The following is a 26,914-nucleotide window of genomic DNA, read 5'->3' on the forward strand; positions in this document are numbered from 1 at the left end:
GGGGAAAAGGAGCTCGCGTGGGGTGGGTGGAGAAGGAGCTTTTTGGAGAGCTGAGCGGGGAGGGGGGAGGGAAAGAGCACTGTTGCTTTAAAGGAGCCAACCGGACAGCAGCCACTTACAGCAGTGTAAGCAGCTCCTTTCCTCTCCCGCTTTCCTCCTTCTCTCCCTCTTTGCTGCTTTACGCAGCTAATGGCAAATCCCCTGCAACCCAAGTCCTGCTCAGCGGATCAGCTGAGACGCTGGGAGAATTGTAATTTCCCCCTCTCCCTCATCCCGTGCCCTCCTGTCCCCAGCAGCCTTTTAAAAAACTTTTTTACTGATTTTCACTGCGCTCGTGGCTCAGAGCCCTCCTGTGCCTGCCGTCCCTCTGCAGCCTCATTGCTCCGTTTAGAGAGCGCACGGACCTTTGCTAGCTGAGGCTGCAGCAGCTGTTGCTGGCTACGCGGCGCTTTTTCCGGCTCGCTATGGCTCCCGTCTGTCCCTCCTCGTGTGTAAGCGGCTGCTGCCCGCTTTGCTGGCATGGCTCTCCTTCCCTCCCTCCTCCTCAGCTCCTCCCCCTCCTCCTGGCTGTAAAGCAAGCAAAGCTAGAGCCGTGCAAAGCCCTGCAAGCGGCTCCTTTGCTTGATTGACGGCAGCCATGGCTCCGGTCGAGTGCATTCGCTCCGTAACACGCACAGGCATTTTCCCTTACTTTCTAGGAGCAAAAAAGTGCGTGTTATGGAGCGAAAATTACGGTAGGTTTGAAATTGGGTCTCATCTTATACATGGGTAGTGCTGAGGGGTGTTTTCTTTATTTGGAGCCCCCCCAAAATAGGGGGCATCTTATACATGGAAAAATATGGTATATCTTCCTCTCTCTTTCTCTTACTGTTCCTGATTTCTGGTGTCCCTGGTGGAAACCAGCTTGTGTATTGGGAGGAGAGGCATTCCTGCCTGGGGCTCCACCACCAATCTGTGTGCATCTCTTTCAGTGTCTGAAGCAAGTCTATGCAACTAGTCTTACTTTGGACCTTGAACCAAATGTCCGTAGGTCAAGGATGCCCTTCTGCAGGAGGTATAGTGAAGGCACCTGCTACACCTCTATGGAGAACTTATACCACAGGCTAGTACTGGCCTGCTCTGTTGCATGTTTAATTTTTACATGGTATTACCGATTTCTCATTCATTAATTATTTCATTACTTTTTCAGGAAGTTCACCATGAAAGACATATCAAGACGTTTTGGGAAAAAGCCAAGCACGTGTTCAAAATGATACAAATTGTGGGGCCTGAAGAATATCTGAGTCAAGCTGATGCCAGGAACATGGGAATGTAATTTTATTTTTAATGATGTATCTCCTCAGATCTGTATATGGACAGGAACGAAATGTGTAGATTTAGACAGGAAGATGTCTAATTAAAATGAACACACAACCAAATCATTGATGCAGTGGCCCCAACAATGTATTGTGTTTATGAGCAATTCCTGCTGCTTTCTTGTAGGGCTGTTGCTTGTTGGCAAAGATTTAATGATTCATCATTGAGACTTCCAACATATGTTTTTAGAGTGCTGAGACTAATAGTTCATGTTGAAACTCAGCAGATGTTGTAGATTATTCATCAGCCTCTCTGTTAAGATCATTATTTTATTTTTAGGTATGTTTTTTTTAAGAAGGTTGGCTAACTTCTTTTAAAATTCAACATCTAGCATTTACATTCAAGTAATGTAAAATAGTAATAGTAATAAAGCAGTTGTAAAAGGCATTTAAAAAGCAGAAAGACTAGCAATAAAAATAGGGAAACAACAGGTATAAAATAAATCATCTATTAGAAGTTCAGGATGATAAAACTGTCTTGATCTGGCACCAAGATACTAACAACATAGGCACCAGCTGTGTGCCTCTAGGGCAGGCATCCCCAAACTCGGCCCTTCAGCTGTTTGGGGACTACAATTCCCATCATCCCTAGGACCACTGGTCCTGTTAGCTAGGGATGATGGGAGTTGTAGTCCCAAAGCAGCTGGAGGACTGAGTTGGGGGGTGCCTGCTCTAGGGAAACTGGTCCAGAACTGGTCCGCACCACCAACCCCCCCTCCCCAAACTACTCTCTCCAACCTCTACCCATCTCTAACAGTGTTGTGTGGGCTGCTCTGCTCAGATGTTCATAAGTAAGGCACCTGTTACCATGCTTGTGAGCTGTGGTTTTGTTATTTCCAAGCATTCACTGGCCTGCACACCTTGATCCTGTGAATTCTTGCTGCCTCTCCCAAGGCCCAGACACTTGCCTCTGGAACGTGAGAAGCTAGTTGCAATTCTAGCAGAGGTGGACGCTGCCACGTCTCAACAGAGTGTCTTTTTGCTGTGGAGTGGGGCTGCATCCTGGAAAAAAAATCTATGTGGCTTTCACTCCCAAACAACCTTTCCACTGAACAGAATAGCTCCCTCATCATTGTATGACCTGCAACATATGTTTGGGATGATAACATACAGCTGGTTCCTCTTTCATTGAAAGGTTGCACCACGGGGGGGGGGGGAGATCCAGCTGTTATAAATTATGAAAGTTCTGGGAACGAGAATGTTCATAGCCTTCAGAATGATCTATGTTCAATAGCTTTTATAATCAGATCCCGGTATCACATCTCTTTGTCTCTCGCGCACATACATGTGCACTGGATTGGCCATTGACTTTAACAGTGCAGCACAGCAGTTTAATATCACATTTTATTTTCCAACAGAATTCCCTGGTATTAAACCAGCCAGCTATCTACGTCAGTATGTTGTTAACACCCACAGCTTAACTGCAATAGGGTCATCTAGTCTAATTCCCTGCAATGCAGGAATCATTTTGCCCAAGGTGGGGCTCAAGTCCATGGCCCTCCCAACTGAGCTATTGGGTGAGGCTCCAGTCCAATAGTAAAACAGTAAACTAGTGTTATGTTTACCACTTACCTACCTGTCTGTCATGTGGGGGATAATATTGTGAACAGAAGTTAGAGCTGTACATAGAGGACAATGGTTGTATTAATATGTAATTTATATTTGCGTTCATGTATTCAGGAATAGGTATGAAATAGGTATGGTAAATAGGTATCCGTAAATTGCTATTGTATTGTCAGATTTAATTTTCAACATATAGGTGTACAGTTGTATTAATTGATAGCATTGTTATTAAGATTTATTTTTTTTCATTTACTGGGGAGGGACAAGTTAATGACAGTGAATTTAGAAAAAAAATGGGGTTTTGAAAATATTGGGAATGTAGCTGTCCAAATCTGGGAGAAATAGAGAAATTTCACTATGCAAATCTTCCAGAAGATGGACAAATTTCCCCAAATTGGTAGTAACATCACCTTCAAAAATCCAAGACGTCTGTGCAAAGAGTGAGACTGGTATTTTGAAAAACTTCCTTCTGGTGGATAGATAAATCAAGCGAAACCCAGATTGTATTATTAGCCATAAAACCTATTACTTTCAACTACTAACGGTTGCTTTAAGTAGACTTGTTTCAGGAGTTGCCAATTCAGGTAGCTATTAAGCTATTAAGCAAAGGAACTTCTTAAATGCACACTGCAGCTGTATGCTTAAAACTATTATCATCTCTTTGGAATGGAACATGTTTGCAATGCTAATGCCTTGTGTGTCTCTTCCTTTTCAAGGGACATCTGTCGGCAGAATGAAGGATGTGACTATTATTTCAGCATAGATGCGGATGTTGTTTTAACGAACCCCAGGACTTTAAAACTCTTGATAGAACAGAATCGGTACGCTTATGGCAGGAGGGGTTGGGGAACTTATCAATTCTAGGTTCTTTTATTACTACTACAGGTTTGTTTCATAATTCCTTGAAATAGATTTCTCATGAAAGAAGATATACCGGGTGGCATCCAGTTGTGTTCATCTGCTGGTAGAGTAGATTTCCATTTGCGCAGTGGTGTTTCCCATTCCTATCTCTGTACCTAAAAACTGTGGAGAGCTGCAGTGGGGGAGGAGAGGAAAATTACTTCTGCATCACTGGATATCGCCATTATGTCTGGGCAGAGGAGAATATTAATGTACTTTATGTGAAAACTAGCCTTCCACTATGATTTAGGGGGCTCTTTCTTAAAAAAATAATAATATATATTTTATTGGATTTTTACAGTTTTATATTCAATAAAACAACACAATATAACATTTGTCATATAAAAGAAAAAGAAATCCCCCCCTCCCCGTGACTTCCCTCAACTTGCCCTACTGGTTCTTTAAATATTTACTACTTCTGAGTATTTATTAGCTTATTTTTATAATCTTATACCTTAATACTTGTATTTTCTTATCAGTTGTATACCAAATTTTCTTTCATGATTACATCTTACAGTCAATTTCATTCCATGTTGTCCTTACTTAACCGTTGATATTATTTTCTTACTTGTAAGTGTTTAATCAAACCCTGCTAGTGAGTCCATATCTTTACAGTATTTCTGTAAATACATGATAAAAGGTTCCCAGTCTTTTTTTAAAATTCTGATTTAGGGGGCTCTTTTTAATCATGTGAATGCTCTGTCATTGGTGGATATGTGCTGTGGGGATGGAGACCCTTTCCCCCATGCTTCTCTGCACATATTGCAATAAAGTCACTTCCTTCAGCATGTTTGCTTTTTGATCTCGTCAGCTTTCTTGACTTTGACGACAATGTGTCTACAAGAGAGACTCAGTTTCACTATGTGCCAGTTAAGGCTTTAAAGAGCTATTTTATCATTCACACCGTTAATCCATTTTATCCTGATTGGCAGCCCCTTTCCTAGACATCAGGCAGAGATCTTTCATCGCTATTCTAGCAGAAGCCTTTCAGTGGGAATGTGAATGATGGAATATAAGACTTTATGTATGCATGCATGCATACATAACATATACTCTTCGCTGAGCTATGGCCCTTGAAATTTCATGTTGCAGTTGTTGCTTTACAAATTCAGAATTCAGAAAGACTGGTTTTTTCTCGCTATCCCAGAGGCAGTGACTGGAAGCAAAGAGGCCTATTTAGAATAAGTGACAGCTATTAACACTCGTCTCTTCCCCAGTTATAGAGTGTCTCCTTGTGATTGCCTCACATTTCAATCTTTTTGTTAACTTTCAATGCAATCATGTTTTTAAAACAGAAAGATGATTGCCCCTCTTGTACTGCGCCATGGGAAGCTTTGGTCAAACTTTTGGGGGGCGCTGAGCCCTGATGGATATTATGCTCGGTCTGAAGACTACGTGGATATTGTCCAAGGAAACAGAGTGTAAGTTAACTGTTTGCTCTTTTGCATGGGTGCCGACTATGTGGGGCCCTGGGTGCCCAGGCACCCACAAATTTAAAATGTTTTTTATTATTATTTTTAAAATAATATTTATTGAGTTTCCAAAAATTTAAATTTAAACACTACAAACAAACAAAAACAAAAAAGAAGAAAAAACAAACGAAAAACAACACAATACAATACAAAAACACTACAAAACTAACACATAAGACAAATAAAACAAAACAAAAACCATTTAAAACATATTAAACAATTTCAATGTCATATCTTTCGTTCGCTTATTTTCACGACTTCCTCACGCCTCCCTTTTTGTATTCCACATCAATTAATTATTTCAGCAATTCCTTTCCATCTTCCCGTTTTCTATCCTATGATTATCTTAACACATTCTAACCTTATTTTGTTCCTTTTAATTCTCTATCGATCTATTCATACTTAATTCCTTATAACATTTCTGCTAAAGCCATATAACTTAATTCCAACTGTGTTCTAACATTCATTAATTTTGCAATATTTCTATAAATAGTCTTTAAACTTCCAGTCTTCTTCCACCGGCTCTTCTCCCTGGTCTCGGATTCTGCCGATTCTCTCAGCCAGCAAAAAGCATATGATTCACAACAAAACTTAGGGGTCTGGCAGGGCAAGTCCGCCTCCTTCTTTAGCATCCGTTAATATCTTAAGTTTTACTTGGGGCTTCCGGCCCTGCCAAACAAATCTAGAGATGTCCCTCTGCCACCTCCTGAAACAATCCCTCCCATCCAAAGCTTGCAATGTTTGAAACAAAAACAACATCCCCAACATCACAGCAACCCTCATCCCCACCACAACAACTCGGCCCAACAATAACCACTTCCAATTTAACCCTGTTTCCGAATCCCCCTTCTCTTCAAGCCAACGTCCTTCACAATTGCCCTTGAATAAATTCACATTTTCCTCGGGTAGGGCTCTGATCCTCAATTTCATCTGTTTCTCTTTAAGTTCAGTCATAACCAGTGTCAGCTTGAATTCATCAAGTTGTCCTTGAATGGATGGGACTCTCTCCAGTTGAATTACTTTAACTTCAGCAGCAAGGGTCTTCTCCTTAACTTCATCCGCAGTTTGCCGTATCAGGATAGATTCCTGTATCAATTTCTGGGTGGTTTCTATATTAGTATTCACCTTTTGTCCCAGGTTATTTAAACTTTCTACCATTAAGTCAGTTTTAATATTTGCAATGTCCACTTTCATATTTATCACGTCCATTTTCTTGTGAAGTTGTTCTAGCGAGTCATTTATTTTCACTAATACAACCGCTAAGGCCTCTTCTGACGACATTCCGTCTTTCACATCTGCCATAACACTCAATAGATTCAAGGTCAATCTCACAGTCTCACGGGTGTTATCTTACCGCTGGAAATTTCCCAGCCCAGATCTTATGTAGCCGCCAGTTTCAAGAACTTCCACTAGAGGGAAACAGTTTCTATTTGTATTGATACATAATATCCTCTTATAGGCACAGTTGAAACGACCCAAAACTAATTTCAAAGTTACTTTCACTGCTGGAGACAGTAGAAACTGTCGGAAATCAAGCCTTTATCAGGAGAAACTGGCAACTCTCCCAGGCACCAAGCTTGGTTTCCTGTTGACCTCCCTGTCTGCTTTCCCGGCAAGATCCAGGCAGAGGTCACGATAGGCGATCCTTCTCAGCGTGAGAAGAACACACCCCTCTTTCCTGCCCCCCCGGCAGGGGAAAGAGATAGACAGAAACGTATTTACATGCCTTTATTTCTGTCTTTGCAGCGTTACAAAAAACATGACTGCTCTCTTCATACTCCTGCAGTCGAGAGAGAACAAACACTAGCTGTACTTCCTGTACAGCTCATATTACACTCTGAGCTAATTCCGGTGCTTCACACTGTGAATAGACTGTCCCTCTGTTTCCCACGGACAGTTTTGCTTTCAAGCTACCAGCAGCTCGCGGCTGCATTGCTTCAATATTGTAACAGAAACAATGTATCTTCTCTTATGCTAGCTGTCAATGAACGATCCAAACGCTGTCAATAAACATCCCACCAAATGTCGGACCTACTAGCAGCTCGTTCCCAGGGTCCGAGCGGCAGTATTTTGCCTCTCTTGGTCTCTTCCGCAGGCAAACTCAGTCCACAACTCCCCCCCCCTTCTCCTGCCTCCAAGGGGGGGGGATTATATTCTTTACTTATGGAAATTTAGTCTTTACAAAAGGCTTTCCAACACTTCAGCTTGCAGCCTCAATTGCTTCAGTCTATTTACAAAAGGGGAAGGCGGACTTCCTGTATTGAACCTTCCCCGTTTTGATGCCAAATTAGACGTTTTTTTAAAAATCCAATTTTCCCGATTAAGCTCTACTCACGGGTAGTTACTTTAGAGTCAAATTGTCCACAGGAAAAAGTCAGCGCTCTCCGACAACAGCTATGCGGCTTCGCTCTGTGGAAGAAGCAGATGATTCGAAGCACCACGCCGCTCACCCCACGTCGCTCCGGATCCCCGAAATCGGGTTTCCCCGCGAATGGGGGAGGCGCAAAAGGTGCCCGCCGAATCCCACACTCACATGCTACTCCCACCTGTGATTTTTAACGGGTCTCCGCCTTCGCCGTGGAGGCCAGACCCAGATTTCCACGGGGCTGATTCCTCCCGATCAGAGGAATCCAGCCATTGCCGGAGGCGCCTCCCCCGGAAGTCCCACAAATTTAAAATGAAGGGGCTGCTACCCCCCCCCCCCCGATTTGACTTGGTGGCATACGCACACTCTGGAGCATGTTTATGTCACATCGACACACCCCTGTGATGTGCAGGAGTGACATTGGCACACCGCGAGTGTGCCAGAGTTGCACATGAGCACACCCTGTGTACATGCAATTCCACATACAGACATCCAACAGCTATCCCAATAGTAGTTGTTGAAAAACCACCTAGTTCATACTTTTTTTGATTTGGCACGTATGTAAGTATTGATCATGTCTATACAGTGGTACCTCTGGTTATGAACCTAATTTGTTCCGGAGGTCTGTTCTTAACCTGAAACCATTCTTAACCTGAGGTACTTTAGCTAATGGGGCCTCCTGCTGCCGCCACACGATTTCTGTTCTCATCCTGAGGTAAAGTTCTTAACCCAAGGTACTACTTCCGGGTTAGTGGAGTCTATAACCTGGAGTGTTTGTAACCCGAGGTGTTTGTAACCTGAGGTACCACTGTATTCCAGCTTTGCTCCAAGGAGCTGCTTCGTGGCTGAGCAGCAAACTCACTGGGTAACCTTTGGCCAGTCGTAGTCAATCAAACCTACCTCACATGGTGGTTGTGAGGATGAAATAGGGAGGAAGAGAACCATGTATGCCACCTTGAATTTTTTGGAGGAATGGTGGGGTATAAAACATACATAACATGCCACATCAACATATGTGTTAAATAAGGTGGTTCTGGGGGACGGATGGACACAATTGTGGTGGCTGTATTGACTATTGCTTGAGTGAACATTTCTTAAAGTGAGTTATTTTTAAGACACAGTCAGCTGTGAGTGGTTTTCAGCCCTTTTTCAGCTAACTAATCCCTGTAACATGTTGAAATATCCTGTGGATATCCTCAAAACCCGTCTCCATGCATGCCCCACAATAAAAGTAAAAAATAGAAACCAAAGAAGAATCCAGTAAGAAGGACTTTATTTAACACTTGTAAAGTTCTGCATAACCCTGGGTTGCAAAAAAAGGGGGGGCTCTCGATAGTGTGACCCACTTACTTTGAACTGCTTGCATTGACTGTGTATTAAATTCCTTCAGCATACCCCAAACAATTTACTTTCCCCATACTTCCCACATATTTCAGTTCTGGCTTTTTCCTCAGCCAGAAACCATAAAAGAAGAAATTAATTGTTATTGTTATAAGCTGGCTATTATTGGGGGAATATTGGAAAACTAATAAAAAATTATTTGAAAAAAAAACAACCATAAAAGAAGTGACATATAAAGACGTTAGTTATTGGAAAGGCTGCTTTTAATTCTGTTTCCTTGTAATTGCCATATATTTTAATTTATAAGCTGATTTTGAAGACTATGTGCTCTGTCAATAGCTTTAATTGAATAAAAAATGGAAGGGAGATTTAAAAGTGAATGTTCTCAATTCAGCTATTTCCTGATTTTATTGTTGTATATGGGTCTGTGAGCGAGAAACCTGACCTGAAAAACAAGCAAAAAATGATTGATTTTGCTTGTTTATTGTTTGTCCAGCTTTATAAACCCGCCGCAGGGTCAAGTAGCATTCTGGGACATGCGGTTCTACAGCTGGGTGTTAAATATAATTTTAGAATGGTTCAGTTTGTGCCTTTCTCCATGTGGTTGCATTAGCAAATATTGCACAGTAACTTATTGGTCTCCTTAGTCTTGTTTACAAATGGATAATGTTCTCTCAGTTCTGTATAGTGGAGCTTTGTGGAGCTTCTCCGCAACAAGAGTACAAATGATTAAAAAAAAAGAATTATGCTCCATAGTATTTTCATCCTGTTTCATGAGTGGAAAATTCTCACCATAGGAAACAAATGATGAAAAAATGATGAAACTTGAATGAAATTCATCCAAGTGTATTTTACACCCAACTCATTTTACCATTTTCCCCCAGGGGTGTATGGAACATCCCTTATGTGGCTAACATATATTTGATCAAAGGACAAACCCTCAGATCTGAGATGAAAGAGAGAAATTATTTTGCAAGGGACAGATTGGATCCTGATATGGCCCTCTGCAGGAATGCCAGGGAAATGGTGAGTTGCATGAGCTTTGAAAATGTCTCGCTACACTTTGGTTGTTCTTTCTTTCCAATTTAAAGTACTAGCCAATTTTTTTGTGAGTTACAATCACTTTTCTGACTCTTTGTTACCTCTTCACAATGGCAGCAGTTAAACCAATTCACATCACAACTTTTTGGCTTTGAGTATAGTTAACACTCATAAATATTGTGTGCTGCCTGTTTCTGAATGCAAAATTACTTGTGAACTTAATCAATACCTATTTCAAATGGTAATTGTAGCTCAGCACTGATTTTCTATTTTTTCTAAATTTTCTTCTTGAGTTAATAAACCATCGCAAATGCTATATATTGTATGAAGGATACAATAGAACTTATGTCACATTATTGCATTTTAGAATTGTCTTTTTCAAGGGCAGGAATGATTGATCTTGTTATTTCAAGGCAGATTAAATTTTGCAAAACAGGACCAATGCTCCTTGTCGTTATTAGTGTTTAATGGATGCTAGCATTATGAGAACATATATGAATATCATTGCAATACAAATGTAAATCTGTATCTGTACTGATATCTACACTAGTTCCAGAGCAGAATCAAATGACAGCTATTTCCAGGCAATGTAGCATTGAAAAATAATTTTGCTGAATTGAACAAGAAAAGTTGGCAAGTATTGAAGTTTATTCCCTCCTTTAACAAGGCATGATTTTCTTTTGTTTGTACTCGTTCTGCAGAATAGTCCAATCAACATTCTCTTGTTCTCAACCTTTCCTGCATCAGTTATTGCAATCTGTGCTTACCATGTGCTCACGTTCAACTAATCTGACTTGGTGGCTCATCAGAAAAAGTCTTCTTTTTCTCATTCTTATGCTGTGAAGCAGCCTGGTACGAGCTTGTCTCTGTGTGTATGTTTTTAAAAATACATATACATATATATGTATATATTTGTTGCAGCAGATAAGAGGCTGAGAGTTCAAGCTTTTAACCCGTACGTTTTAAGCTTTGCTTAGAGCTGCATGATGTCCGTAAATGGTATTTCAGAATACCATCTTTTGATTAAAGGATCTTGTTTATCTAACATGGAAGCAGAAAGCGAATGCAGCTCTAACAGTGCGAAAGAGAGCAATGAAAGGTCAACTGATGTGGTCCTTCTCCTCCTTCGTTTTAGACCTTACAAAGGGAAAAAGACTCCCCTTCTGCGGAAACATTCCATATGCTCAGACCCCCAAAGGTTTTTCTTTCTTTTCATTTTTTTACTCATTTATTACAATGCGGTTTTACTCTCCTAGAGGGAGGTATCTCCTTCCGTTCCCTGTACCCCAGTGATAACTGGGCATTGTTTTGTCTTGAGCTTTTAGCCCCATGGATACAACTTTTGCAAAAACCAATCTGTTGGTTTTTTTCCTGTGGCCGTTCAAAAGATTAAATCATGAATGGAAGGAAAACAGCTGTCAGTGCTGCCCCACACAAACCTGTGTACAAGAATTCACACATGGATATGTTGAGTAGGTTCTATAGATGGCGGTCAATTGGCTGCCGGCATTTACCTGACCTCCTGTCACCCACATCGCTACAGTGTATTAGGAAAGGAAAGGCCGTTGTGATGCAGACATACTGGCAAAGCCAATCTAGCACTCTCTGCCTGGTGGGTTGCACCAAACCAACTTCACCTCTGCCTTGTCCCTACTCCGTGGCATGCCCCAGCAATGGGGCTGTCAGGAGGTCAGGTAAGTGCCACCACTCCAGTGACCACTGCTGATCGGCAGTTTTCATTATTATGCTTGCATAGGAGGTTGCCCAAAGCCTTGTGAAGCCTTTTGTCCAAATGGAAGAACATGCTTTTTTGCTTCTTCTGTGTTTCACGTAAAATAGTGAGCAGAAGATGCCTTCGGCATGCAGGAGGGCAAGTTTCAGCCCAAACAGTAGCACGTTTTCCACATTGTTGAGTTTGTAAACCAATATGCTAGTGTACAAAATTCTGATGTGGTATAATCACCAAAAATCAACCTATCCTCATTCTTTTAATGCAAATCATTCTTGTGCTACAAGTCCCTGCTTCCTAGTTATATACAGTACATGTGAGAATCACAAATTTTGTGGTATCGTCTTAAGTAGCAACTCATTTTAGCATTGACCATTGTTTCTAAGATTCAATCTCCATTAATTTCATTGCGGGCATCTGCTCATGTTCCATTGAGACTAATGGAGATTGAAGATTTCATTTTTGAACTTTCTTTGTCTTTCATTTAGCTATATCACTTTCAGTTGTTTTGAATGTCAAAAGGCTGCATCCAATGGGTTTCACTCAGTTGACAGTAAAGCTTCTGCTGGCAGAATTGAGAGGGAAAGGATTTTTGGAAATTCCCTTCCCACGCTGTCCCACTTTCCAAAAACCCCAGAGGGACTCTTAACCCAGATTTAGAGGGGAAGGGAGGCTGCAGGGAGAGGATTAATTGCAGGAAACTCTTTCATTCCCTGAAGCCTTACAATCAGCTGGTAGAACCCAAATTATGTGACCCTATTAATTAATAAATGGATGAATCTATGCCTGGGGCCACTCCACATCATTCGAGAGGTAATCCCACCATTAGCAAATAGAAGAAGCCACAGCTGCTAGCAGCATAATAAAGTCAAATTTCAGAATGAAATTTTTTATGGAAGAGTAGAAAAAATAATAAAATATAAAATATAATGCAAAATAGTCTTGAAGTCAAGAACCAAACAGTCATTCATAAACTGCATACAGTTGCATACAATTTAATGGGCTCTTTCTAGTTAAAACTGGATGTACCGTAATTCAATGGCTTTTTGTTGTTGAGACAAAGTTACCCACACTCTGTTATCCATTGTAGCTGTAGGAACCAGAAAATCCATTGCTTAATAAGGGTTGCTTGCTGTTCCCTGTTCCCCTAATGCACATTTTTCAATATCTTGTTATGATTAAAACTGAAGCTCGCCCATGCTGTAAAAACAGAACATACTGTGGTTTCCCTACACTTCTCATGAGAAATTATGTCTTTAACGCAGTGACATGGTTTTAAATACACCCACTGTCAAAAGCATGCTTTACCACTGTATTTCTACAGTTCTATGCTGACACAACTCCATTGGAAGTAATGGAGCATAAAACTGGACAGTGGTGTGGTGTATTTTTGTAGCAGAGGGAAGTGTTACATAATCATCACTTAACTGTTTTTGGCAGAGCTTTTTGGATTCAGCTTTTCGTATTTATTGTTTAATAAGAGCCATGGGTTGAGTACATGTTTATTATGTTCGTGTTTTAAAAAAGAACATTACAACATTAAAAAAAAAATCCCCCCAAAAGACTTAAACCCAACCCTTATGTACTTGAGATAGTGTATCTGCCTCACTACTTATACAACATGGTCTGCGACAGAATTTGTTATGTCTACCTGGTAGCCTTCAGACGTTTTGGAATGCCATCACAGCAGCTCCAGGTCTGAAAGGCTGCCCTATCCTGATCACTGAGGAAACTCATAGACATCTGCTTCCTTAGAGACAGTAGCCACAGACCCAGAAGCAAACCAGGAAGTACCTCATTATAGGATAGGCCTGTATTGCCATGTAGGTTTGAAGTTACTATTACATATTTTGTTCAGTTGGTGCTGCCCCTAGCTGGTCCTACTAGCCTGCTTGGACAGAGATCATCATCAACATGAGGACTGGTGTGGCTGATGTCTGGCTTGTAGGTGACCAGCATGCTGGCCATTCACAAAACCACAAGTGTCAGAAACAGCAAATGTCTTGAAGCACCATTATTCAAAATGGCAAGCAATTGGGCTGTGACAAACGCAACAGTATCTTTGATCAGTTTGAAAATGTGGGCCTGTTTATATTGAAAAGGAAAACAACATACCCATTTACTTAATTTGATTTGTTCAATTTAATATGAAGTTAATCGGTCCTACAAGGATCATGTGGCTTTTGCTACTGTTCCAGCTCATTTTGCTTTTCATCCTTCTTCAAGCATTGCACAGTGGTTTGTTGTTTTCATCATATTCATCAAAATAACTATTTGAAGGGGAACATTTTCATTACAGGTCAACTCGTCAAAGGATCTGGTAGGAAATGGGCTGAAATTGGCACTCTATAGAGCTCTGACACTTGCTTCCCTATTCATGTCTTTACCTGAATTCAACAGATCAATATTAGTTAAATATTTAGGATGTAAGACAACTACATAAAAATGTGTAGACGGAAATATACCCACTTTTCCTTCATAAATTAATCTGGTCACTCATCATCAGTTATATAAATGTATAGATATTAAGAACATAACCGAGATTGCTGTGTGTGGGTCTCTGATACAGGTATGGATTGTTCAGGGCTTCTCCTCCCTACATTTTCATGAATTGGGAATGCTCTGTATGCATGGACTGCATGTAGAAAAGAAACTAATCACCTCAGCCCATATCAGAATCCATGCTTTGTTTACTGACTATATCTGGTCAGTTGGCAGTACAGCTTAGTTAGAATTTCAGATAAAGAGGACTGTAGTTTGTATATTCAGAATGGGGATGATAGTGAGTTTGGGTGATGAGTATTAATATAGACTGGATAATATAGTTTCTTCTGTATTTCTAAATATTAAATGTAAACTAACATAAGGATGTTTTTTGTCTGGTGGTAGGGTGTCTTTATGTACATCACTAACAGACATGAATTTGGAAGACTTCTATCAACTGCCAACTACAATATATCTCACTACAACAATGATCTTTGGCAGATCTTTGAAAATCCAGTGGTATGTATCAAAGAATGCAATATAATTATTTTCCTCTCTTTAAACCCCCCCCCATAACCTCTTTCTTTTGTGAGCAAACAAATCACAAAATGCTTTCTTACATGGGGATCTTAATCCATTTAATTTTTCAACATTAACCTTCATTGCTCAATTTGAAAAATAATAATCCTATGGGTTGTATCCAGCTAAGCCCTACTCAGACCCAACCCACTGAAATGGAACAAAGTTTGTCATGTTCATCAATTTTCGTGAGTCTGCTTTGAGTAGGACTATCCTTTGCTGAAACCCTACATTCTAAGCACTTCTGTGTGGGTTGTTCTCTCTCTCTATTTTTAATCTAACAAACAAATCTTTGTTCTCAGGATTGGAAGGAAACCTACATAAACCCCAACTATTCAAAAATTTTCACTGAGCACATAGTAGAACAGGTAAGGAAAACCACTATTTGGGGACTCACAAAGGGACTGAACTTCATTGATGAGCTGAACTAAAATACAAATGGGTTTTAACTTGGATTGGAGTGAGCTAATTATTTATGGGCTCTGTATGTGTTTCTGTAACTCCCACACCCACCTGAAACTTGGCAGCAGCACCACTAATAATGGAAACCACCTGGGGTTGGGGTGGCCCAATACTTCTCTGCTTTGACACTGAAAAACCATTTCTTCTTCAACAGACTTGGCTTTCCATGCCATGCTAATTTGTGCTCTCTCTCTCATGTGTATGTGGGAAGAATCAGCAGGTTAGCATCAAGAGTCCCATAAGCTTGGAGAAATGGGCTTGCTGGAAGCCTGGGCAGCTGTTCTTCACTACATTGTAGTGCCAGTCCTGCTAGGGAAACCAAATCACCACAGCCGAAAATGTTCCTTTCCTCAAATATGGGAACACTGGGTAGATCAGTACAAATGTAACCTTCTGCTGTGGGTATTTGTGGGCACATGAGAGGAAACTGCTCTACAGTGACTGACCCAAACAGCCACTGAAATGGTTTCTCCTTTCAGATAATTAGAGATTTCGCTGTGTTTTCTCTTACGTAGCTGGCCAAGTGCATGATGCAGAGCAACTGCTGCATAACTCTTGTATCCACAACCTAAAAGACAAGAAATGACATTTAAGAAACAAAACAAAATCAAAGGGGTGAGACTAGTTGCTGTAGTGATGGACCAAGTATTCCTGCAGCCCTCCTCCACCTTAGATTCAGAGATGTAAAGCATAAGCTACGCAACAGCTTTATCTGGCACACAAAGGAGCACAAAATGCTAACACACAGGTTTATGTTTCCCACCTATAGCCATGTCCGGATGTGTTTTGGTTCCCCATATTTTCTGAGACAGCCTGTGATGAACTGGTCCAGGAGATGGAACATTATGGACGTTGGTCAGGTGGAAAACACCATGTAAGCATAATAGTTGGAAACTTCTTTTAATTTATTTTTTATATGGGTGTTTTTGAAAATAAAGCATGGGCCGCTGACAAAAGGTGAGCACAATGCACATGCAGATGTCCCCTGTGGGAGGCACCCATGGGACTGTCATTGCAGGTACACACATACACTCATCTAAGGGGGAGTTCGTTGGGACAGGATAGTGCCCAATGTTTCCATCAGGACTGAAAAAATAATTTTAGATTGGCAAATGAAGCTTAGGGCTCAATCAGTGATATTAAGAGTTTTGGGCTACCTTATAAAAAAACCACTTTTGCTTTTATGTCACTATTTTTATTTGTGGAAAAAATACCAAGCACAATGCAATGCTGACAGTATTATGGAAATAATGGAGATACAGTGTTATTTTTGTTACAAGTCCATTCATAATACATCTACTTCAAAGTACACAATTAGCTTTAGATCCAAATCCATATGACATTTTGACTTTGTAAATTTGATAAAGGGTTAGATTGTGATTTTTTTATTTATTAGGTTTCTTACTTAGTCTTCAGCATGAGGTCCCAGGGTGGGTCTAGTTATGTTACTATAACAAATGATAAAAGAAAGGACATCTTTACTATTTTCTTCAACACTGTAAGGCAGTTTGCACTTTCTGTATATTAAAAAGCTCCTTTTCATTAATCTAAGATGGTTTTAATAATCAGCTGTAGTTTCAAGTGCTGTTTTTTTTATAAATGAAACATCTATTGATGCATTCAGCCACCACTGAATTATCTGGTGAACAAAACAATGTATTGTTGTACCAATTCCTTACACAATACATTGGATGGAAGAAGAGAGTGCCATTTTGGTCCCATAAACTAAGCCATACGACGAGTATATTTGTTCACTGGGATGTGTCTCAAGGTACCGGAGTATGAAAGCTTTAGAATTAGACAGGCATGTGCTACTTTACAAAGTGTCCCATATGATTTGAAAACATAACTTTATGCCCTATGTATCTGAACATCTCTGTGATGTCTTGTTTTAGGACAGCCGCATTTCTGGAGGATATGAAAACGTTCCAACTGATGACATTCACATGAAACAAATTGGGCTGGAAAGCGTGTGGCTACATTTCATTAGAGAATACATAGCGCCTGTAACACTAAAAGTGTTTGCCGGCTACTATACAAAGGTAGGTTAAAATGGTTATTAAAAAGTAAGACTTAAAGGCTCAAGCTCAGGTGCAGTACCCAAACACAGAGTAGTCATGACAGACCCAGTATGTCCACCCCACAGGTCCTTCTGCCAATGTGGATGCACCAAGAACATTCAAGCAACATGAGGGGGCATTGCAGAGACTAGGAGAGCTATTCATGCCTCTCCTATCCCTACTTCAGCTTCTGCACCATGCAAATTATTTAATTTCTGAAAAGTACAGGAGAGGAGAGAACTCTTTTGCTTGAGTCCTGTGTGCAGGTTTCACACAGGCATCAGGTTAGCGGCTATGAAAAAAGGATGCTGGACTAGGATGAGCTGTTGGCCTGATCCAGTAGGCTCTTCTTATGTTCAGGAGCCAAAATTAGACGCTAAGTATTATTTATTCCATTTATCAGTAGTTTCCTATGAAGTATGTGCTAGGTGAACTCTGTGTCTGCAGGCTCAGAATCTTTAAAAAAGGAAGAGAGAGACAAAAGTTAAGGACATCTGGAAGTGAAGGAGTTATTATAAACAGTGGGTGGGAGGAGATCCATGACAGTAAATCACAGATATTTATTATCACAGGGAGTAGGCTTGAGGGATTCCCATGAGCTATCCTTTCTTAACTGTCCTGTTATTTCTTTATAGGGCCATGCCTTGCTGAATTTTGTTGTGAAATACACTACTGAGAGACAACGTTCCCTCAGACCTCATCACGACGCCTCAACATTTACTATCAACATAGCTCTCAACAAAGTGGGAAGAGATTTTGAAGTATGTTTGGAGCAAATCTGTTTATTCCAGCAATGACTTTCAACTTCTCTGACTCATTTCCCACTAAGCTTGCTTAGAAGTCCCAAATAAGAAAATGACACCACAATGATAATTCTTGGTTCTTTTAAAGTATTAGAACAGCATTTCTTTCAGTGACAGTATAATTGCATCAAGCTGCGGTGATACGGCAGTTTAAGCAGACAGCTGTATTCAGTATTGAAATCAGTGATAGGATTATTTTGTATGGCTGGTGAAATATTTTCCTCTGAGGAGTGTCTTGTTGGAGGAGGAGATGGAGAAGATCCCTCACCAAAAAAAAAAAATGCTTTCTTGAAGGATCATGTTACAAATAGTTTAAGACAGTGGCCAGCAGAAGGTAGATTGCAGAATGATTTGCAGTAGCTGGCACACGGCAGCAGTAAAAACAAAGTAGATACCACATCCCTCAGTTTAGCACAGGGTAGTTTAAGGAATAGAGGCAAAGTTCCCTTGTCTCTCCAAGTGGTATGACTTGTTGCCTTGGAAACCACCCCCTCCAATCTTTTTCCTCTAGGTTGTTACATGATTTCAGATACAGCATTTGAAGGGATGGAGTAGGCCTAGCGACCTCCCACTACTGATGCCTAGACTAGAAAAGCTATTGACCTGGTTGGCATGTAACGCTAAACCAAACAATGGCTTAGCACAGGCTTCCTCAGCCTCGGCCCTCCAGATGTTTTGAGATTACAATTCCCATCATCCCTGACCACTGGTCCTGCTAGCTAGGGACCATGGGAGTTGTAGGCCAAAAACATCTGGAGGACTGAGGTTGAGGAAGCCTGGCTTAGCACAAACAAGCACATGTGTTGATTCTTGGCATGCAGATCACAGCTGCTGCTGCTGCTGCTGTGCTATCCAGCACTAAGTCATAGTTTGTGTTAGTGCTACATCCAAAGCCGGGCTCATGATTAGTTTCACTCCGGACAAACCATGAGTTGTAACCCAAGTTTGTTCTTGGTTAACTGCTTGAGGGTTTTCTGGGATAGATAAACTACACACCCAGGTTTGAATGCAACACTAAGCCAAACCATGGCTTATGCCTGGGTGGAACAACTTCAGGATCAGGTGAGTAGTAGTAGCTGCAACCTTTGCTCCTGGATCACAGATGTTAAGGCATGGTTTGACTTAGTATTTGATGCAAACATGATATCATCTATCATGCAATTTCCACAATGATGTTGACCTATATATGAATTAGAATGGGGAAATGCTAAGGTGTGTTATTGTTCAAATGCAGTATATTCCTGGTGTAAATTAATACACTTGGGATTGATTGTACTTCTGATTATTGTCTTGGGCTTTATACCAAAAAACCCTCCCAGTGTCTATTGATTTCTGCCAGATGGTGATTTAAAGACTTTTGTTTCTGATTTTTTATAGGGAGGTGGATGCAAATTTCTGAGGTACAACTGCTCCATAGAATCACCCAGGAAAGGATGGAGTTTCATGCATCCAGGAAGACTTACCCATTTACATGAAGGACTTCCCATTTTGAAAGGAACAAGATACATCGCAGTATCATTTATTGACCCTTAATCTTATTTCCCTGGCCTGTTACAGACAACGTTTGGCAATCTATGACAAACTCTTATTTATAGTTCTACTCCCAGAAGATGGTGACAAAAGAAACTTCTTCTAGATTGCTGCTTTGCTTTGGGCTAAAAGAATGAGCAGGAAAAGAAACCCAAACTCTTAAAAAAATAATATAAACCTTCAAGCATCTGATCTGAGCCTTGAGTTGCAAAGTTAAATAATTATAATTTCGCTCCCTTGTGAAAAGGGAGTCTAAAAGGAAAGGGGAAAATCATTGATGCCAATGATCTATAAAACTTTTCACGTGGGTTTTCCATCCATTACAATAACATTATGAATATGTCTTTTGTACATATCTTGATTAAAGAAAGAAATATTTGCATATCCAGCTATCTATGAATGTTCTTCTAAGAAAGAAGTGAATGATAGATAAATGCAAAGCATTGGTAAAAATACACATATGGGTACTTTTTAAAAAAAGCCTTTAAAAGAAGAAATCCTCAACTTGGAAATCTTTTCTTCTCACCAAGTGTCCTTTGATCAGGCTGGGAACTATTCTGCAACTTTTTTTTCATCAGTTCAGTGCTGGAAATCCAAGCTCTCTTTTTGCAAACTTTCTAATACCAAGATGTCTTGGGAAACCAAATTTGTCTACTCTTACTTGAATTTTGTATCAGGAGATCAAGAAGTTGAAGTTGCTCTTTTATAAAACGTGCAGGGTTTTGACTTGCCTTTGTTTTTTAAGGGTTTTTAAGTTTAAAATTATTCCTGCTGTGCCTACTGTTTGTAATTTAAAGGTTACACTTGAAAAAAAGAATGTTGAAGCATGAAACCTGAGGTGCTAAAATGCACAGATTTTCTAAGTTTTATGGAAAATAAAGAAGTCTTAAATTAAGAAAAGTTTTTGGTGTGTCTGCTTTTAAAAATATGCAGTGTTTGGTTTCTGTTTTATAAGCAGAGTATGATAGCTTTTATTACATTTTGGAGTGTGTTCGGTAAATTGACAAATGTTTTACATCTTAACAAACGTTTTACTTTTCAGAAAAGCTGTTTGTCTTGCATCCCCCACATCAGAAGCCACCACTGTGGAAAAGATGCAATAGTCTAGCTTGCTGAAAGCTACAGTAAGAAGAAACCTAACCTACTTTTCAGGGCAGCTTGGTTGTTTCCTACTCTACCATTTCCTAAAGACTGCAAAAGAGTACTGGTTTAGTGGATTCTCAGCTCTGGCCAGATTCCTTTAAATGTGAACTCTACCAAATGACTGGCCTCTTTTAATAAGATTTACGCTGCAAGTTATGAAACTCAAACATCTCTGTGTGATCGTGAAAGTGATCTTTGTTTCCATGAGGTTATTTTTGGCATTACACTGTGATCTGTTGGGGTAGAGCAGCACCCTGTGGTGGCCCACCTAGCTGAGTTACTGTAAAAGAACTGTATTTATTAAAACAATCTCTACTGAACTGCAGGCAAAGTGCTTCAGACTGTTTGAGCAGGCCCTAATGATTAACTGTTGGAGCTCCCAAATTAAAATGAACAATTTTATTTACATTCCACCCCCCCCCCAGTATGAGTGATTTATGATGTATACTTTTGCTTCTGCATTTAGTCATTCTAAATACATTTGCTTTTATAATAATGGTTCCAAAGTTCAGAGCCCTGTGGGCTATGATGGTCTGCATAGCCACCAAACAGCCATTTAGTCAGTACAGTGCTACCTCGGGTTAAGTACTTAATTCGTTCCAGAGGTCCATTCTTAACCTGAAACTGTTCTTAACCTGAAGCACCACTTTAGCTAATGGGGCCTCCTGCTGCTGCCGTCCCGCCGGAGCACGATTTCTGTTCTCATCCTGAAGCAAAGTTCTTAACCTGAAGCACTATAACTGGGTTAACGGAGTCTGTAACCTGAAGCGTAGGTAACCCGAGGTACCACTGTATTATCATTTAATAATTTATTCCCTACCTTTTTCCCTGACAGGGACTCAGTCACCACTGCCAATCACCATTCCAGGCAGGGCTCCAATATATTATGTTCCACAGGTGTTATTTTGTTTTGCTCAAGAAAAATAATTGAACATTAGAACATAAGAACTTGCTGCATCAGCTTAGGTACCTTTAGTTACCATGTGAAAATGTTTGCCTATAACCAGGCCTTTGGCTGATTAACATTCTATGGCATTTTAAATGTGTTTGTGAGAGGAGGGTTTATTGGTTTTGCTTTGTTTTATCATGTATTTTGTGTTGTTATGCTGTAAACCACCCTGTGATGTTCGGATGAAGGGTGGTATACAAATTTAATAAATAATAATAAGGTCAGTGGCCTATCCAAGCCAACATCCTGTACTCACAGGGACCACTCAGATTCCTGAGGGGAACCCTCCAGAAGGACTCAAGGACAATAATACTCTCCTCTCCTATGATTTCCAGCATTACTGCAATTCAGAAGCATTACTCTGGTGGAGTACAGGCTCAAGCCCTATACGGACTAGAACCCTCATACCTATGGGACCGCCTCTCCTGGTATGCCCCACGGAGGACCTTAAGGTCCATAAATAGCAACACTTTGGAGGTCCCAAGCTTCAAGGAGTTTCAACTAGGGCCAGGGCCTTTTCAGCACTGGCCCCGATGTAGTGGAATGCTCTGTCACAAGAGACTAGGGCCCTGCGGGATTTGACATCTTTCTGCAGGGCCTGCAAGACGGAGCTGTTCCACCTGGCTTAGACTCACTCTGACCCCTTATATGGGGTTTAGTATATAAATTTTCCCTTGGCTTTTTTGCTGGCCCATGTAGGACCAGCATGGGTAGCTGGCTCGGGTGAATATCTGATGTTTCCTCCCTTTGTGGTCTTTATTTATGGGCTACTACTAAAATGAGGCTGCATTTTAAGCTGTATTTTAATTAACTGTTTTTGTTTGTTTGTTTTCCTATTACATTTCATTGTAATTTATATTTGGTGTTAGCCACCCTGGCCAGGGAGGGCACGATATAAATAAAAAATTATTATTATTATTATTACTGCCTCTGACCACAGTGGCAGAGCATAGCCATTATGGTAAGTAGCGATTTATAGGCCCATCCTCCATGAATTTGCCCAATCCTCTTTCAAATCCATCCAAGTTGGTGTCGTTGACTGCCTCCTGTGGGACCAAGTGCCTGGGTTTAACTATGCACTGTACAGAAATCCCCCAGTGTAGTCAAAAGGTGGAACTATTGGCCTGCCTGGCATCACTTCCTCACAAATGACTTGGAGGGTGCAATCCTAATACTTGGTGGGGAGGCGCAAGGCTTGGCAGAATGGCTGATCTGCTGCCACATCCAGATCCCTGCTGCTTGCACTGGCTTAGGATGGAAGGTGAGGAGCAGGGAAAGTCTTCATGTTTTCCTGGCACAGATGCCTTAGGTCTGCCACTTTTCTGGCCTTGACTCCAAATGGATGCTGTGAACCTGATTTAAAAAAATAAAAAATAAAATAAAAACTAAGTTGTAATTCCATGGTCACCACATAGGACATTTTAACCTGCAGTCCTCAAGTCAAATTTATTCTGCAGCAAGCTCCTTAGAAAACCTCTTTATCTGGTCTAATCTGTTCCACAGCTTCTAGGTAAGTAGCAAACAGAAAAAGAGGGGCAGGGAGGATGGGGAATGGCTAAGCTGACCTCCTTGCTGGCTTCCAGTCCTTTATATCATTACTCAAGTCTGTGCAACTGCACCAAAACCATGCTCTAGAAAGGTTCCAGATGCAAGGATCATGGATGCCTCCACTCTCTAAACTCAAGACTTTTGTCAGTGGTGGACCTTGGCACCTCAAATTTCAGTGATCTCCTACACAAGGCCAAAATCCATTGCCCCCTGCCTCTCACCCTCCAGTGAACTTCGTAGTTGCAGCACTCGCTGCAGCACCCTAGAAGCGCTGTGCCTGATGCAACCAAACTGGTTGTGTTCCCCTAGATCAGCCTTTGCTTCTGTACTTCTTCCAGACATGATGAAAGACAAGAGGGAAACAGTGGTCAGGGATGATGGAAGTTGTAGTTCAACAACATTTGGAGGGCCATAGGTTCCCCATGGCTTATGTGAAAAATTCATTTTAATGACTGCAGTTATATTCCCAGTACATATTTATGTTTGGTACATTTCGTTTCTATTTAAATATGAGTATGTATAAAAATATGAGCAGACATTACACCTATACAGAGTTTTAAAAATATAGAGGTTGAGTTTACACAGTGTTGGTTTATCTGAGCTTTAGGAATAGGGTGAGCAAAATAAATTCTTGAATTTTTTTTGTGAACTAAAAGCAAATCATTCCTCTGTATTTATTTTAAATCTAAAAGGAACCAAGCCACAGCATTGGGGAGGTGGGGCAGAATGCATTTCTATTTAGGGCTCCTGAGGAAAATCAGAATCCTCCCATAACTTCAAAGAAGTTATTTTCTGATCCAATGTGAAAGTTTCATAGTTTCCACAGGAACAGATGAATGGAACTATTGCATGACCAAATGCCCAGAAAAGGTACGGAAGGAATATAGTTGAAGAACCACATCAATTCTGCAAGGTTTATTTTTGCTACCTGCCTATTCCTGCTTGGTTTATTTTGAACAAATTCAAGGGCCTGATCCACCCACAGTAAGGGAGTTTTCAGCTCCATTGGTTTTTCAGTCTGATAAAGTTAAATACACACTTAACTCTCTCATAAAATCAATAGTATTTAAAAGTGTGTGCCTTTGTCTGCATTGTGGTGAAGTTTTCTAAGTAAACAAGCTTAAACTTAATAGCAAGGAGTCAGGTGTTCAACCCAATAACTACAAAAAAGCTTTTCCAAACCATTTTTCCATATTTTTGTTATATTTCATGGCTTTACTGTACTGTCTGTTAAAAAGTCAGTTTTGAAAAGGGGTTTGGAAGTCTCCTTCGTTTTCAGCAGGGTTAAGAAATGTCATACATGATGTGAAGGTAAAGTAGAACAATTTTTCAAGAAGGAACACACAACTCTACAACCTGCTACAGATTAAACCTTAATGTCTGCATTGGGATTTAGTTTTACTTACACACACAGCACATCCCACTTGGGCTAAGACTTGCCTTTTAATTGTTTCCAACACAATAAGCATCACTGGGTGTATCTATAACAAGTGAAACTTTTTTTATTTTTATTATTTCAAAGTGTTGTATATCACAAACAGCTCAGCTTTCCTCTTGCTGAAAATCATTCACATGCCTTTTCTTCTTTGCACAACCAGGGTCATACTTCACTTCCTCCAATTAAATCAAACTTTATTTTTAAGGAAATTGTCTAGCAATGCAAGTACAATGTTGTAAAATGCAAGTACAGGAGGAGATGAAAACCGACTGACCTTTAGTTTACTGATGATCAACAAAAACAAAATCTCCAAATAAGGATTAGCTGAGGCCAGGGATCTTATGAGTTGGAAGTTGACTGTGAAATCCAAAAAGTTGACCAATGGGATGCTCTGTTTTGTCATGCAGCTCACACACAACAAGCAACAAACTTCCTTGTTGGAGTGTGTGCTTTTTTAAATGTCAACTGTATGAAACTGGCTGCAAATATCAAACATAAATAAATGAATGGCTTTGACATCTAGAAGAAGAGATGCATGTAAATCAAGTCCTGTCAGCTAGTCTCTATATTATCCTCTATATATTTCTTGGGCATAGAGTTTCTTCATAGGCTGCCAAATTTTGCCACCACAAAGTTCCATTGACCCCTTTCCTATATTAGACTTTTTCTTGAGAGAGCTTTCCAAGAGCAAGATTATTTATATAGGACATATTTGTATTGAAAATATTTGCCAGTTTTCCCACAGGAGAGTAATGAGTATCTGTTACTCAAATTTCTGGAGACACAAACTGGCCTCCAGTTTAAATTTCTGCATGGTCTGACTCTAAAGAAAACAATCGTTGATCATATTTGTATATCCTACACTTCTTCAAGAGAAGTTATGTGAGAAAAGTTATTTTCCTTTTTTAAAAAACCAAACTCATCCTTCTGAAGGGGATTAATGGGTAACAGGTGACTCTGTGAGCTTTATGGCTGAGTGTATATTTGAATCTAGGCCTCTGCAGATCCAGTCCAACACCCTATTCCCTGTACAACATTGCCTGTCCCTATCCAAGTAAGGCAGTGCAATTATTGAACAAAGGCACTACAAACAGCACCTCGATTTTGAAAACACCCATGGAATAAGTTGCCCTCTTCTAAAATAACTGAACAGGCTGTCCACTGCATGTTCTTCCATTGTAAGATCTTCCCATGCTGCTGGCCATGTGCTGAGGAGAAGGAAAGTGTTCTTGAGGTTGCTCCTATTCCTGTTGATATTGTCAGAACTAACACTGACCTCTTTGTTTCCTCAGCAAGATAGCTGTGAAGTACCCTTCCCATGTTTCTGCATAAGTCTGGGCCTTAGCCTATATCGGTACAGACCAGAAGCACCAAACTTTTCACTAGGTCTTCACCAAGCCTTGCCAACAAGAAGCCACTCTGTGCAAGCAATTGGCTCCAGGGACAGGGACAGGTTCATAGCATGTCCATAAAGCAGATTTCACCAGACCATCACGAAACTGCACTGAGAGGACACAATTCGGGAGGTGTAGTAAGTGGAAGTTTCTTTTTTCTTTTTTCTTTCACTCAGCAATTTTCCCTTTTATGGAACTGCACTCAGCGAGAATCCAGTCTACATGTATTGATCACTCTTGCTGGATAGGGTGATTGGGCAAAGTTTGTAGTCATCTGAAAAGATTTCCTTCCAATAATTAACTGTGCAAATGATTTTAGTGGAGAGAATATATTAAAATTCAATTGAGACTTGGCATGGCTTCCTAAGCCTGGAGGGGAAAAGCACAATATTGAAATTGCAATCAATTTTTTCTACATATTTAAAGATTTTCTCTGCATGTTGATTTGCAGTAATTAAAATCCTGTAGTAAAATGCAGCGCTCGGTGTAATGAGAATTTTTTTCAGCTCATTATTACAGAGGATAGATCCAGAGAACCAAATAATTAAATGCATGATTCTTATTCATTTTGCTGAATCTATTAGTAGGAGTGGAACTTTCCTTCCTGATGCTGTTTCTGTGGAGGAGGCAGCGCTGTAACCCTTTCTAGGGATGCAGGAAAAGTTACACATACATTTTCAGTCTGCAAATAGATCAGTGCAATATGTATGACAAACTATTTTAACAAGCCGCGCACTAAATATAAACATGAATGCTAA

At 40.3% G+C, this 26,914-nt stretch overlaps 1 protein-coding gene across 2 annotated transcripts in view; it reads left to right on the forward strand.

Moving 5' to 3' along the window:
* Positions 1-20,584, forward strand: part of PLOD2 (procollagen-lysine,2-oxoglutarate 5-dioxygenase 2) — a 66,451-nt gene extending 45,867 nt beyond the window's left edge. Inside the window, exons 10-20 of one of the 2 annotated variants that reach the window (XM_081190185.1) lie at positions 1,190-1,311; positions 3,635-3,739; positions 5,114-5,239; positions 9,881-10,022; positions 11,173-11,235; positions 14,656-14,769; positions 15,132-15,197; positions 16,061-16,165; positions 17,187-17,333; positions 17,987-18,112; positions 19,532-20,584. In XM_081190185.1, coding sequence (XP_081046311.1) covers positions 1,190-1,311; positions 3,635-3,739; positions 5,114-5,239; positions 9,881-10,022; positions 11,173-11,235; positions 14,656-14,769; positions 15,132-15,197; positions 16,061-16,165; positions 17,187-17,333; positions 17,987-18,112; positions 19,532-19,687 — 1,272 coding nt within the window. In that variant the 3' untranslated portion in view covers positions 19,688-20,584. The remainder of the gene's footprint in view (positions 1-1,189; positions 1,312-3,634; positions 3,740-5,113; positions 5,240-9,880; positions 10,023-11,172; positions 11,236-14,655; positions 14,770-15,131; positions 15,198-16,060; positions 16,166-17,186; positions 17,334-17,986; positions 18,113-19,531) is intronic. The other variant, XM_081190186.1, reaches the window with a different exon arrangement.
* Positions 20,585-26,914: the final 6,330 nt, after the last annotated feature.

Source organism: Podarcis bocagei, assembly GCF_964188305.1.
Source record: "Podarcis bocagei genome assembly, chromosome: 4".
NCBI classification, from domain to species: Eukaryota; Metazoa; Chordata; class Lepidosauria; order Squamata; family Lacertidae; genus Podarcis; species Podarcis bocagei.